At 46.1% G+C, this 15,934-nt stretch overlaps 1 protein-coding gene across 4 annotated transcripts in view; it reads right to left on the minus strand.

Annotated features, from left to right (window-relative positions):
* LOC146010139 (uncharacterized) overlaps window positions 1-15,934 on the minus strand; it is a 200,303-nt gene that overhangs the window by 33,299 nt on the left and 151,070 nt on the right. The window contains exons 1-3 of one of the 4 annotated variants that reach the window (XM_083151082.1): window positions 11,875-12,067; window positions 11,544-11,724; window positions 7,593-10,451 (exon numbers count right to left, since the gene is read on the minus strand). In XM_083151082.1, the coding sequence (XP_083007208.1) occupies window positions 8,455-10,451; window positions 11,544-11,664 (2,118 nt within the window). In that variant the 5' untranslated portion in view covers window positions 11,665-11,724; window positions 11,875-12,067 and the 3' untranslated portion in view covers window positions 7,593-8,454. Of the gene's footprint in view, window positions 1-7,592; window positions 10,452-11,543; window positions 11,725-11,874; window positions 12,068-15,934 lie in introns of those variants that run through there. The other 3 variants (XM_083151083.1, XM_083151084.1, XM_083151081.1) reach the window with 3 other exon arrangements.

The raw sequence follows: 15,934 nt of genomic DNA on the forward strand, positions 1-15,934 counted from the left end.
TATTGCCGCTCCAGTCCGGGCCGGGGCTTGGTGTAAAAGGGCAAATAAAAAAAAAATAACCCGGGTCCTGTTACCCTTGTCCGACCCGGCAAATGTTCAGGGTCGGACACTGGGCTTCCCCGGAGTCAGGGGCCGTGTAAATGGGTGACCCAGTACTATGCAAACAGCAGCAGAGGTGAATGTATGCCTGTGTGCGGCATCCATTCACCTCATAAACGGAGGCTGGGGGCAGTCCAGCAGCTTACTTGGGTGTTGGGTTGGCCCCAGCACGTCGGTCAGCGTTGCAGGGTTGACGGTTGGCAGGTTTCCCGGTGCTTGGAGATGATTTTATCTCCGAGAGCCGGCTCCGGGCATGAATTCACCGGCGTCCCCTACCCAGCATAATTCCGGGTAACGCTGGTGTAAAAGGGAACAACTTCCGGGTCGAATCCGGGTCCAGAAAACTGGGAGCAGATGGCGTCAGAGGGAGGGGGAGGAGATGGAATTAGAGAGAGGTGGAAGGAGATGGCATCAGAGAGAGGGGGGGAGGAGATGGCATCGGACAGAGGGGGAAGTAGACGGCATCAGAGAGAGGTGAAATGAGATGGCATCAGAGAGAGGTGAATGGAGACGACATCAGAGAAAGAGAGGGAGGAGACAGCATCAGAGAAAGAGGGGGAGGAGACAGGGTCAGAGTAAAGGGCCCCATACATCAGCAATTAATTGTGACAATTTTCAGATATGGAGATGATTGCCACAATTAATTTTAGGTGTGTGGGCTCCCCCTTTTGTCAATCCCAATCAAAATCGCCAATCGATTGCTTAATCAGGTTTTTAAACATGCTTAATAATCTGGTATTATCTGCAGATCCTTTTTTATATGTGTGGGCATTCCCAATTCGTCTTCTTCATCTATTTACATTATGAACAGCTGAAATGACAATTGATTGGGGCAATTTCCAGATATGAAGATGCAATCTTTAGATGGAAAAATCTGCCGATCACTGAAATAAATCTTTAATGTGTGGGCAAAGTCAGATATATTGTAAAATCCATTTATCTGGCCAAAAATCCCTGGATCTGGAAATCCATAAATTGTGATTGCTGATGTATGGGGCCCTTAAGAGCGGGAGGAAATGGTGTCAGAGATAGGTGGAAGGAGACGGCGTCAGAGAGAGAGGTGAATGGAGACAACATCAGAGAAAGAGGTGGAGGAGACAGCGTCAGAGAAAAAGGTGGAGGAGACGGCATCAGAGAAAGACGGGGAGGAGACGGCATCAGAGAGGGGGAATAGGCAGCATCAGAGAGGGGGGATGTGACAGCGTTAGAAAAAGAGAGAGGTGAGAAGTTAGACAGCTTCAGACAGAGAGTGGGGATGAGCATACCTCATTACAGCAGTCGGTGGGAGCACAGCCAGGGGGCCTCTTATGGGGGTGGGCACTTCACTGCATTAGGCCACACCCCCTAAATGACCGCAAATCGCGGGACTGCTGGAAGCCAGCCAGGAGGGTTGAGGGACCACAGCTTCATCCTCAGTGGATGTGCTGCAGCTTGCGTTGGCCGGGCCAAGGTGAGGGGGCCGTGGCAAGGTGGAGCAGGTAGCGCTGAATGCTGCTGATCTTTGGTGCAGTCAGGACTTGGTACAGGGGGGAGCTGCGGGCCCTAGAAACAGCTCGGGCCCGATAGCAGCTGCACCCTTGGTAGTTAGTTACACCATGTCACGTTCTTAGAAGCACCAGCTGTAGTGTAACGGAGGCTGGGTGCTTTAATGTAAGGATGTTGCATCCACGACAGAAGGGAGTGAAACAATAGAATAAAATGAAATTGATTTAATAAAGATATTGCAAGACAAGTGATACTGATGGCACAAATGTTATACTGTAGATTATGCCAATGTAAAAGTCAATAGTCCAATACGTTATTGCCGAATATGATGATGCTTGGTACTTAAAAGAATATTATAATGTTGCTTGAAGAATTGAAGAATAAATGAAGAAGGGATTTGATTGGGTAATTGATGGCTTGACTGAAGGATTGGATGTTTGAATGAAGAAATAACTGGAAGATTGGATGGTTGATTGGAAGATTGGATTATTGGTTGGAGGATTGGATGATTGGATGGAAGATTTAATGATTGGTTTGAAGATTGAAGAATAAAGAATATTAATGAAGAAGACTGTCCTTGCTAGATTGGATCATGGCTGCAATCAGAGACACGAAGGATTGTAGTGGGAACTACAGAGCCAGACCGGAGCAATGATGCATAGGGGTAGACATCATTGTACTGACTGCCGCTCTAACCCGGCCAGTCAGTACTTAACAGGTGGACTGTGTGGCTATTGGTCAGCATATTGACAGGGGAGGCGGAGCCGCACAGGAGAGGCTAAGGGAACCAAAAAGATGGCGGCCGCCAGAGGGGGCGACAGGTTACAGCCGGCAATGAGTGTGCGCAGCTGCGCAAACACCGGCATTCAGACACAGGCCTAACCAGGCACAAACACACATGGTGGTTCAGGTCTCATACCGCTCATGCCCTGCATGGCACCAGAGCACACAGCACCACCGTCACCACGCGGTGACAGCGCGGACACATGTACCCCACCAGTACCAGGGACATAAGCAGAGGTGAGCGCCATAGTGTTACACATGCGGTTAGAGAGCCTAGGGCTGGGCACAGCACAGGGGATTTGGGTGAGAGCCATGGTGGATGTGACACACCACTTCTAATACTGCTAATTACCCACTTTCCCAGTCAGTCAGGAGAAAGTGCATAGTCAGATGCTTTGCATTATATAGGTTTCCTTTCAAAAATATATGGCTTTTATTTTCAACTAACTGGGTTTGTAGGCCATGCCCCCTTGCCGCCAGGCCACGCCTCAAATTTCGGGCGCGCGCCTATGAAGCATGTTTATGTCCCTCTTGCCGTGGGTTAGAAGTTGGGAGGTATGGGTTGCTGGGGCCCGCTAGTTCCACCACCACCACCCACCCTGCTAGTCTATTTATGCTTACTCCGTGCCTATTAGTATTATTCATACTTTTTTCTTCAATTTGTGTCCTCCTTTTCATTGTAAAAAAGTTGGTCACCTTAATATATACAGTGTGTGTGTGGGCGTCTCTAATATATATATATATATATATATATATATATATATATATATATATATATATATAGACACACACACACACTAGTAAGCCTACTCGAAGCAAAAGCTTCGAAAGCTAGTCTGCTACCTTGTGATTGCCTCTGTGTTTGTGCATGTGTGAGAGAAAGAGATGTAGTTTCACTCTCTACCAGCAGATGGCAGTATTTCAGAGACACACAGACACTAGACATATATAGATGATAGGTTGTGGTTGGCAGAGCGGCACTCACCCAAGCTGGGTAACAGATGCTCCGGTGCCCTCCAGAGATAGCAATAGTAAGTTGTAGAAAAAGCGGCACTCGCAGGCTTCATCAATTCAAAAATCCAATAAAATGATGCGTAATTTCCAACATTTGAAGGACTAATGGTGCCCATAGACGGTCCGTTCTCTACTATGAGATGCGCGCTCCCGCACTAGGGATGCGATCCGATGCGATGCGTGCTAATTAAGTGCAGAACGGATCCGTTAAACGGACCGTGTATGGGCACCTTTAAGGTGCCCATACACGTTACAATTATTGTATACAATATCGCATCTCATCGCATCTCGGTTTTGCGATGAGATCAGATGAGATTAGATCTAGTACAAAAAGTATGTGCTGCACCTACTTTTTGTATTAGATCTCATCTCATCTGATCTTATCACAAAACCAAGATACGATGAGATGCGATATTGGGTACTTGTGGATTATCACGGCTCCCACGATGGCCATCGTATGTGAAAAAATCGCATGCGATCGCATACGATTTTGCACTGAAAAGCATCCAAATGCATTGGAATTAGTATTAAACATGTTCAATGGCCCCCAAATGGCATTTTTGAGGCTGTACCACCCCCACTATCAACGCGAAGCGTGGCGAGCGCAGCGAGCCCTGCGAGGGGACGCGGATACCTTCACAGGTATCCGCGTCCCCTCACGGGCTTCACAGGTGTCCGCTCGCCACGCTTCGGGCTCGGTGGCTCGCTGCGCTCGCCACACTTTCTATTCTCAACTCCACGCCGACGTGGATAGTGGGGGTATGAAAAGGTCGTAGGACGCGTACCGCCGCCCCTCGCGGACTCGCTGCGCTCGCCACGCTTCGGGTTCGCATTGATAGTGGGGGTAGTACAGCATCAAAAATGCCATTTGGGGGCCATTGAACATGTTTAATACTAATTCCGATGCATTTGGATGCTTTTCAGTGCAAAACCGTATGCGATTTTGACAAAAAACGGCAAAAACTGTAAAAATCGCATCACATGGCACTATATATGGCATTCGATGGCATGTGATGGGAGCCGTGATAATCCACAAGTACCCGATATTGTATACAATATTTTATACAATAATTGTGTATGGGCACCTTTACTCGGATGAGACTATCCACTTCAGTTCCATCGCCACTACACCACCATCAATTATCTGGGTGTTAAAACCAGTCGAGTACAGAACAAATGGATGGAAACAGACATCTTTTATAAGGCCACAGATAAGAACACTATCTTATACTTATTACTGACACATCAAGAAAACATTGGCCGCTCGTTACCACTGATACAAACCTACAATATCTTCAGAACACCTATTTGATGAACTGCCACCAACGTGGACGCAACATCAAGGACTGGTTAGTCCAGAACAATGTAGCCATACCAAGGAATACTATCTATGGCACTTTTCTAGGCAGGAAACCGGGTGCAAATAAATGCACCAACTGTATAACTTGCCGCTACATGGAGATAGGGAACTAGTGTTTTCCGCTTGGCTGTTCTAGCGGTGCTCTGCACCCTGCCCGATTTAAAGGGCAAAATACGGCCTGCTCCTCTAGCAGCGCCCTGCTAAAACAGCCTCTGCTTTAGTGACGGAGGCGGACGCACCCGCTCCCTTTAGTGACGGCGGTGACCCGGAACCGCCCACAATGGTGACAGCAGCGGAACCGGTCCTCCCCACTTATACTGCCCCTGTGTGGCAGCACCCTGCCCAGTTCCTAGAAGGAACACTAGGGAACTACATATTACATCCTCATTCTGAACACAAAATCCCTATAAAACACATCCTCGCATGTAGTAGCTACCGGATTCGGTGCCCGTGTGGATATGTCTATATAGGCAAGACGTCTTGCACGTTTAAAGAAAGAGTAGGCCGACATCAATCCGTGATCCGAATGGATCTGCAGTTGTATATTTTGCTTTTGCTTAGTTTTTTGTTTAATATTTTTCTATATAATTTGTTTGTATTTCTTATGTCATTTTGCAGCTTCCTACGATTGGTGGCCAGTCGAGGTTATTATAGGCTAGATGGTTTCTGCTGTACCACTATACTGTTCCATATACATATATATATATATATATATATATATATATATATATATATAGATGTTGGCTATACATACCACCCCCACCGGGATCATCAGTGGGTAGACACCCCAAAATTTCTAAATATAGCCCAGAGACACAGACACTTTCTTACCTGAGATAACGGCATTTTCCCAATACAGTATACCCCCTGCAATCTCATGGGAGCCGTGCCTCTCACAGCAATGGTGCCATCCACAGGACTGTGTGTATATAGTAATAGAATGTGACTTCATTAGATATCAGATGTAGTCCCTCGTTTCTATAAGTATTGCGCCCATCAGGGCATATACCACTGAGCCTGAAATGTGTCTGTCATGGTAATGTACTGTTTATTGCATGTGTGTAATGTCTTGTTGTCCAGTGTGGTCCTAGCCAGGAAACTGTCCTGTGTGAGTGATACATAGGAAGTCCGGTACTTGTGTATTATCACGGCGCACAGATCGCAAAATCGCATACCATTCTTTGCATGCAATGCGATGCAATTTTCCTATGTAATTAATGGACTGCTATTTTTTTCACCCGGTGATATCTCTTTGTATCACATCGCATGCGATCGCATGGTGCCGCAAAATTGCATGCGATTGCATAGGGTGCGATGCCATTGACTTTACTATAGAGTTTTATTGTAATTTTGAGTCTATACGCTATGCGCTGAATTGAATGTCTGCTGCACTAATCGCTTAAAATTACTCCCTTAGTAACAATGGATAAATTAGTAAACAAAGAATAAGTGATGTTGTGCGCTGACACACTTCCAGAAAAAAGTGAGGAGATGACCCAAAGGTCAGAATATCAGATGAATAAAAGAAATATACTCTCCTTGTCAACCAATTCTTCTCATTCTCATAATAGTGTGATATCGTCAAAATAACAGATATATTTATTTATACACACTAATAAAACATACATAAAACCACACATTTAGATAGTGAACAATGATGTTGTCCCTTATATAAAGCTAAAGGTGGAGGTTTACCAGAATCTGTAAAAAGGTTTTTCAAATCTGGAAAGCCTCCGGTTCTCCGGAAAACCAAAGGCTTCAGGTGCTTCAAACGAATCCAGTACCGGTAATAGACCCCCTCTGGTGACTCACTCCAGGCTGCTGCAACGCGTATCGGGATCCAAATCTCCCTTTGTCAGGCAGTACTCTGGAGAGTGAGTCACTTCCTCTATTTAAACATATCCCCTCATTAACCTCCGGGTCAAGAAGTCAAATCTTAAAAATACTGTATATTTACTACTAATATTTAGTACCATTAAAAAACCATGCAGTGTATTCCATAAGGTAAAACCGCTAACCCCCGTTGCTTAAAAACTGTTGAAATGTCCTCTAGAAGTTAGAACTCCGGGTGGAACGCATTTCCTGTTTCTAATTGGAACGCATTGCTCCGTGCGACGAAACCGGAAGTTCCTCAGCACTGCGTCATACCTAATAAGTGTAAAATTAATAAAATAAAAAACACCTATCTATCTCTAATCTGCGCAGCAGCCTCTTCAGTATAGCACCCACTCCGGTGGGCACCTAAAAAGAACTGGGGATTCTGGGATGCAGTGGGAGGAGCCTACCACTCTAAAAGCTTTGGTATAGGTGCCTGGCTCCTGCGGACCCTCCTACATCCCAATGTGAAGCTGTGTCTCCAGGACCATTGAAAGAGAAATGATTTATGCCCAAAATGCAGTATACAGCAGGGTACATGTATGCATAGGATTTGGCAGCATCACGTGAAGGAGATTTTGGGAGAAAGTCCAAAATATAATGGTCAAGGTGGGACTACCGGTACAATATCTGGATGTAACTATGTATTTTGGGCATAAACCCACAGGTAAGGGCAATGACCCGTTTATACCGCCGGTGGAGAACCAAGCTGCTCTGGCAAAAGTAATAATAGCAGGGAAATGGAGGCGCATGAGGCACCGGATTTATACCACGGGATCCATCTGGTAAACCATACAGTAGATAATGAGAAGTACACATACACCAAAAGTAATAATGTAAGAAAGTGTCATCAAACGTGGGAGAGATGGACGCTGTCAGAATTCTATGAGGCTTATACAGGAGTATACACAACAATGCATATACATTACACAAATCCACACTATTACACAGGACCAAACACAGGAATAGGTTTATTATAAATGGCCGTATACAGAAGGTGAGATAGATGAGGCACAATGTAAGTTTAGTATAATCGGTATAATGACATCGCTTGTCAGACATAAAGCACATATACACTGCACAGATATAAGGTAGGGGAAAGGATAGGATGTAATGTCTCATCTCTGTATCATATGCATATTGTAATAAGAAATACTGAATAAAAATAAGATCTGGGCAGCGATTGGAAGGATGTTTGTATCCCAGGATGTAAATGTCCCAGGAGCAGCCTGGCTTCCTGCTGAGCTGGTGCCTGGAAGCCTGCAGTATGATTACAGTAATGTGGGGTACACATCAGGATGATTTGGCCCAAAATGAGCCAATTTAGATACAATCTCAACCGATTTTATGTAAATTGTCCATTTCACTGCCGTTCTGATGCGATCCCGATCCGACGTGCAGCCCCGCGGATCGTTAGGTCTTTTCTGAGATCCTACCATTGAAGTGGGTTCGGGTCGCGATCACATCAGATGCAGTTCCTGAGCGTGTCATAGGCTCCGCCATATAGTGAGCAGGTCATACATTCCCCTAACAACCCGCTCACAAGCTGCATCATGCTGGTGTATACTCAGCATAAGCCGGCAGCTCTGGAGAGGGGGGAGGGGGCTGGTTGTGGAGGAACATCAGCCAGGACAGTTTCTGCTAGCCTTACATTTAAGAACCCATGGGTAGCTCCCACAGTTTCTAGGGGGTGAATCGAGCCTGCATTGTTTTGGGGAGACTACTCTCAGATGATCCCTGTGCATGCAACAGGGGTATCCTCACATCAATGCTCATGTTTAATGTAGATCTGCTCATCCAAATGTTATTGTTCTGGTATTTACAAAGTATACATTTATTTATAAATCATGTCCCACACTGTAAGCATGGAAAAGGCTTCTCTGATGTCTAACAAGATGTGATTTATTTTTAAAACATTTCCCACATTCAGAGCATGAAAATGGTTTCTCACCTGTATGTACCCTCTCATGTAGAACAAGATTATATTTATGTAGAAAACATTTCCCACACTCAGAACATGCAAATGGTTTCTCACCTGTATGTACCCTCTCATGTAGAGCAAGATTGGATTTATTGCTATAACATTTCCCACATTCAGAGCATGAAAATGGTTTCTCACCTGTATGTACCCTCTCATGTAGAACAAGACTGGATTTATGAGTAAAACATTTCCCACATTCAGAACATGAAAATAGTTTCTCACCTGTATGTTCCCTCTCATGTGTAACAAGATTGGACTTCTGTGCAAAACATTTCTCACATTCAGAACATGAAAATGGTTTCTCACCTGTATGTACCCTCTCATGTGTAACAAGATGTGACTTACAAGAAAATGATTTCCCACATTCAGAACATGAAAATGGTTTCTCACCTGTGTGTTCCCTCTCATGTGCAACAAGACTGGCTTTATGAGTAAAACATTTCCCACATTCAGAACATGAAAATGGTTTCTCACCTGTATGTACCCTCTCATGTAGAGCAAGACTGGATTTATGAGTAAAACATTTCCCACATTCAGAGCATGAAAATGGTTTCTCACCTGTATGTACCCTCTCATGTAGAACAAGATGAGATTTATTTAGAAAACATTTCCCACACTCAGAACATGCAAATGGTTTCTCACCTGTATGTACCCTCTCATGTAGAACAAGATTGGATTTCTTGTTATAACATTTCCCACATTCAGAACATGAAAATGGTTTCTCACCTGTATGTTCCCTCTCATGTGTAACAAGATTGGATTTCTGTGCAAAACATTTCTCACATTCAGAACATGAAAATGGTTTCTCACCTGTATGTACCCTCTCATGTGTAACAAGATGTGACTTACAAGAAAATGATTTCCCACATTCAGAACATGAAAATGGTTTCGCACCTGTGTGTTCCCTCTCATGTGCAACAAGACTGGCTTTATGAGTAAAACATTTCCCACATTCAGAACATGAAAATGGTTTCTCACCTGTATGTTCCCTCTCATGTGTAACAAGACTGGATTTATCCCTATAACATTTCCCACATTCAGAGCATGAAAATGGTTTCTCACCTGTATGTACCCTCTCATGTGTAACAAGATGTGACTTACAAGAAAACGATTTCCCACATTCAGAACATGAAAATGGTTTCTCACCTGTATGTTCCCACCCATGTGTAACAAGATGTGATTTATGAGTAAAACATTTCCCACATTCAGAACATGAAAATGGTTTCTCACCTGTATGTACCCTCTCATGTATAACAAGATGTGACTTAAAAGAAAACGATTTCCCACATTCAGAACATGAAAATGGTTTCTCACCTGTATGTTCCCTCTCATGTCTAACAAGACTGGGTTTATTCCTATAACATTTCCCACATTCAGAACATGAAAATGGTTTCTCACCTGTATGTACCATCTCGTGTGCAACAAGACTGGATTTATGAGTAAAACATTTCCCACATTCAGAACATGAAAATGGTTTCTCACCTGTATGTAATCTCTCATGTGAAACAAGATGTGATTTACGAGAAAATGATTTCCCACATTCAGAACATGAAAATGGTTTCTCCCCTGTGTGATGTCTCTGATGTAAAGCGAAAACTGACTGACTTATAGAACTGGATGGTATTGTATCATCTTTATGATCTGTACTGTGTGTAGTAAGGTCTGAATGATCAGGAGAAGGTTCCTCATGACTAGAGGGACCAGATGAAATATCTGCACTGGGAAATGTTGGGTGTGTATTGGGGATAATGGGGTTTTCTTCTGGAGAATCTTGTCTGATGTTCTTATCTTCTAGTATATAATCTGGAGACACAATGAGATCTCCCTCCGAGGTATTCCTGCTTGTGCGCCCATCTACAGGAAACAGATGAATGACAACAGACAGAATTGGTTACATTGAGAAGGAAATGTTCATGGAGGTTTTATAACTTACACTGAACATGTCTAATGCTGCGCACACACTGGCCGATATATCGCTGGTCCGTCAGCCAGTGGGCACCAGTAATATGTCTGTAACCAGCGTGATCTCTACAACAGAGCCGATGGCCGATATATTGGTGCATTGTGCTATGGGCCTGTTTCTGGATAACCTGGTACCAAGTCCCAGAGTGCCAACCTGACGAATAGCCGCTACCCCACCCGGATCCCCTCGCATGTGCCCAATGCTGGAGAGATCATTGAAATCTCCAGGGCTCAGGGCAGCTGACGCCATGTGAAGTCAGCTACCCGCCCCTGGCACCTTGCGTCACGCTCAAATTTACATGGGCGTTCCCATCCATGGCCCATCACCACCAGTGCCCCCGTCCGTCCGTCACCCCCCCCCCCCCTCATCCCCTCTCACCCCCCAGCACCTCATCTTACCACATCACCTTGCACCCAGCCACCTTCCCTTTCCGCTCCCACCCATTCCTACCTTTCGCTCTCTCCCAGTCCCCTTCTCTCTCTCCTCCACTCAATCTGCCCCCCCCTCTCCCCTGCTCTCTTCCTTCTCTTAATTGTTATTTTGTCTAATTAAGTTATACAGAATACCTATTGGGAGCTGCAATAGCCATAAGTCGTCTTATAATTATCTCGTCAGACAGCATTAATTTTGATTATTATATTTTGAACATAAAGTATTAGCGCCTGATTATCATGATTTTCCTTTTCCATCAGAGAGTGTGGGGAGGAGACTGGTCAGATCTCTGGGCTGGTAACACACAGTGACATGATGTGAGGGGAGAGCAGGAGTATAATAGGGGCTGATGGCTCCTGATGTAGGAGATACACCAGAGAGTGTGGGGAGGAGACTGGTCAGATCTCTGGGCTGGTAACACACAGTGACATGATGTGAGGGGGAGACCAGGAGTACAATAGGGGCTGATGGCTCCTGATTTCTTAGATAGCTGTAAAGCTGTATTAATAGAACAAGGAAAATACTGTATGCAGTAAATGATTATTACTCACCTGTGCTGATATCTGTAGGGATTTCCTCCTTCTTACACTGCTGATCACCCCTCATATGTGTGTCTTCTGTCTCTGTATCTTCTTTCTTATCTGACACATAAGACTCTTCTCTTATCTTCATATCCGTCACATACGTCTCTTCTTCCTCTGTGTCTTCTGCCTTAATATCTTCAAATTGAACCTACAAAAAAATCTCATTAGTAATGTCTGATGCTAGGGAGATTACACAGTTCAATATCCGTGCATAGGACACACACACACACACAACCACTGCAATTCATATAGTGACAGTCACTTTGGTATATTGGGGAGACCCTAACTTCCCACCTACCTGATCCTCTTGTGGGGTCCTGTGAGTCTCCTCTGTACAGTGCTGGGAATACAGAGGACGGGGACATCTCTCTGGGGTATCTCTGTTACTGGGCCCATCTATAGGAGACACGCAGTGACTGAGGACATTATATGTATGTGATTATCCTGGGAATACAGAGGACGGGGACATCTCTCTGGGGTATCTCTGTTACTGGGCCCATCTATAGGAGACACACAGTGACTGAATTTCTCTTTCAATGGTCCTGGTGACACAGCTTCACATTGGGATGTAGGAGGGTCCGCAGGAGCCAGGCACCTATCCTAAAGCTTTTGGAGGGTAGGCTCCTCCCCTACTGCATCCCAGACTCCTCAGTTCGTGTTAGGTGCCCACTGGAGTGTGTGCTATTCTAAAGGGCTGCCGGAGCAGCCGAAGGAGTAGAGTTAGTTAGGGTTTTTATTATTTTATTAACTTTTACACTAGCTAGGTAGGCACAGTGTGAGGATTCTCATTAGTGAATCCTCACACTGCTAGCGCAGCAGGAGCTGACAGAAGCGCGTCCTGTCAGCTCGCTGTGCACAGGGGAGACGCTGTCTGGTCTCCCTGTGCAGCGCTTACAGCTTCTTTTAAGAACCTGCCGTGGCTCCGGAGCGTTCTGAAACCGGCTTCACGCTAGGTGGGGATCATGGGGGACAGGCGCTCCGTGATGGCGGCGGCCATTTTCTGTGGAGCTTACACACTGAGCTCCTATATGAGAGGACAGCAGTGTGTTACAGGCATGTTCCGAGTGGTCCCCAGCTGAGGGGGAGATACTGGAACTAGGAGATCCTACAATGGGAGCGGCTGTCTGGGGGTAGTTGGCGCCAAAAGTCACAGACCCCGCAGCAGCAGGGACTTGGTCCCTTCCCTCACTCTGTTTTGGCGCCATTCAGAACGCTTGCAGCAGAGCTGAGCTGGCTGACAGATCCTGACAGAGTGATTGGATTTCCTGGGCATCGCTTTCCCCATTCTGAAGACTACAGAAAGCTAAGTGAACTGAGTATATTGGTTCTGTATATAATGTCTGTACATTTAATGCTGTGACTGTGTTATTTGAGAACATCATGTCTGAGCAACAGTCTGTGGTTTTGGGGGAGGGAGCCTTTAATGCATTGAGTGCTTGCAGTGGTTGTACACTGAAATTTGTCCCTGAGCAGATAGCAGGGGGCGCTTATGTATTTCTTGCGCTGCTGTGAAACCCATGGGGAGTGAACCCCAGAGGGTAGTGCTATCGGAGCTTGCGTGGGCTAAGTCCCTGGGCAGGTCTGAAAATGCTTTGGTGCATTACTGGACAGGCAGAGTGATGGCTGGTAACTTCCCCTAGACCACTGCCATTCTCTCAGCAGTCCTCTAGCTCTTTGCCTCGGACCCAGACAGATCCTGACTTATTACAGGTCATGCAGGATACTGCTAAGGCAATCAGCAGGTTTAATTACTTGTTGGACAAGTTTTATGGTTATTCTGTGGGGACCCCTAAAAGGTCTTATTCAGTGCCATTGTTAGCTGCTGATGAGGAAGGAGAGTACACAGACATACCCTGGGATCAGGGTGATGTTTCTGAAGAGTCCTCAGCCTCAGGGGTGGAGGATTTGATTACTGCTGTTAAACAGGCATTGAATTTGTCTGTGAAGGATAAACTCCTGCAAAGGTTGTTTTTAAGAGACAGCGTAAAGAAACTGATATCTCCCTGCAGACGAGGGTTTACAAGATTTATTGGAAAACCCCTGATAAAAGGCTTTAGATGCCTAAAAGATGTTTAAGCCTGTATCCCATGCCTAAGGATCATGCAGACCTCTGAGAGAAAGTTCCAGTGGTAGATACTTCTGTGGCATGCTTGTCAAAAGTCACTGTGCTACCAGTGCAGGGGGGAACAGCCTTCAAGCAAGGCAATGGTTAAAAGGGTGGGCAAAACACTCCGCCCTCGGATTGCTTCAGCCTGGGTCTCTAGGGCCATGATTGGTGGGTCATTGACCTGTGCACTATTTGACATACTGTTCCTTGTGTGTTGTTACTTGCGGAGAAGCTTAAAGCTGCTGCAGAGTATTTGATTGAGGCTGAGCAGGAAACTCTCAAAATGGCTGCCAGAGTTTCCTCAGTGTCCGTCAATGCCAGGAGAGTGCTCTGGCTTATAGCTTGGGAGGCAGATAATGAGTCTAAGAAGGCTTAGAGGCAATAGCTTTTAAAGGAAAGCTGTTATTTGGATCAGAACTGGAAGAGATTATTAAAGCAGGCCACAGGTGGAAAAAAGCACTTTCCTGCCTACCCCTGCAGCCAAGCAGACATCAAGGTTTTCTGCTTTCGGGCCGTCCTTTCGGCCCTCCCCTAGAGGAGGTGCGTCCTTTCGAGGACAGTCTTTTAGGGGATAGTCTCAGTCCTCCAGGGGCAAGGCCCCAAAGTCAAAATTTGGTTCCTTTCATAAGAAATCAAAGGAGAGGACAAACCCTCCGCATGACTGCCAGGGGTTTTGCCCGGCGGTTATCAAGGTGGGGGGACGTCTGTCACTGTTCAAAGACGCATGGGCACTGTTAGCCCGGGACTCTTGGGTGTTAGAAATTATAACCCAGGGTTACAAGATTCCCTTCATAGGTCTTCCGCCGAGAAGGTTCATTCCTACACCACTACCAAAGGAGGCTCGGCTCCGTACGGCTCTCTTGGGAGCGGCTCATTCTCTTTTAGAGAAGGATGTGGTAGTCCCGGTCCCCAGAGCGGAGTGGAAAAAAGGCTTTTATTCCACTCTGTTTTTGGTGCCCAAACCAGACGGGTCTTTCAGCTGATCCTAAACTTAAAGTCATTAAATATCCGTTTGTGGGTAGACCATTTCAAAATGGAGTCTCTACGGTCTGTGCTGCTAAGCCTGGACCAGGGAGAATTTTTGGCGTCCATGGATGTCCAGGACGCATACTTGCATGTTCCTATCCACCCAGAACATCAGGCTCTATTGAGGTGTGCAATAGGAGACATACTCTTGCAATTCCAGGCGTTGCCCTTCGGTCTGGCCACAGCGTCAAGGGTATTCACCAAAATAATGTCAGTAATGGCGGCTGTGCTTCGACTGAGGGAAATCACAGTGATTCCATTTTTGGACGACCTGCGGTTCAAAGCGGAGTCAGCAGACAAGTTGAAGAGTCACTTGGCAGAAGCCATCAGGTTTTTGCAGATTCACGGCTGGCTTTTAAATTTACAAAAGTCTCAGTTGGTGCCGTCACAGAGACTCCAATTCTTGGGGGTTGTTCTGGATACCCAGTTGCATCGGGTGTTTCTACCAGAGGCAAAGGCCAGGGATCTGGCTGCCTTGGTACAGGAGATCCTCGGGTCTCAGAGCACATCAGTATGGAGGTGCCTCAAACTGCTGGGGAAGATGGTGGCGTCTTTCGAGACGTTACAGTTCGCCAGGTTCCACTCTCGAGTGTTCCAGTGGAACATTCTGACAGACTGGTCAGGGAATACTCAGACCAAGATGTCAGAACAAATAGTGTTGTTTTCAGAAACTCGATCCTTCCTGAAATGGTGGACGGAGGTGGATTCCCTTCAGTGGGGTCGGTCCCTGCAGTCCTGGAGCTGGCTGGTAGTCACTACCGACGCCAGTCTCAGAGGCTGGGGGGCAGTAGTCTGGGACCTGCGTCTGCAAGGCTTGTGGACTTCAGAGGAGTCTGCCTTACCGATTAACATCGTGGAACTGAGGGCTCTGTGGAAGATGTTTTCTCTGGCGGGAGAAAGATTACAAGGGCTCCCTTTAGGGATTCAGACCGACAACGCCACAGCTGTGGCATATCTGAATCACCAGGGAGGCATACGCAGCAAGCTGGCTATGTGGGAGGTGTTCCGAATCTTCTTGTGGGCGGAACAGAATGTTCCAGCATTATCAGCAATATTCATACCAGGAGTGGAGAATATAGAGGCCGACTTCCTGAGCAGGGAGGAGCTGATGGAAGGGGAATGGAGCCTGAACCCACAAGTATTCCACCAGATTACACTGAGGTGGGGAACCCCGGATGGGGACCTGATGGCATCCAGGTTCAACCATCAGGTACCCATGTTTTAT

The sequence above is a fragment of the Crinia signifera genome, chromosome 6 (assembly GCF_055691185.1).
Source record: "Crinia signifera chromosome 6, ASM5569118v1, whole genome shotgun sequence".
Classification (NCBI taxonomy): Eukaryota; Metazoa; Chordata; class Amphibia; order Anura; family Myobatrachidae; genus Crinia; species Crinia signifera.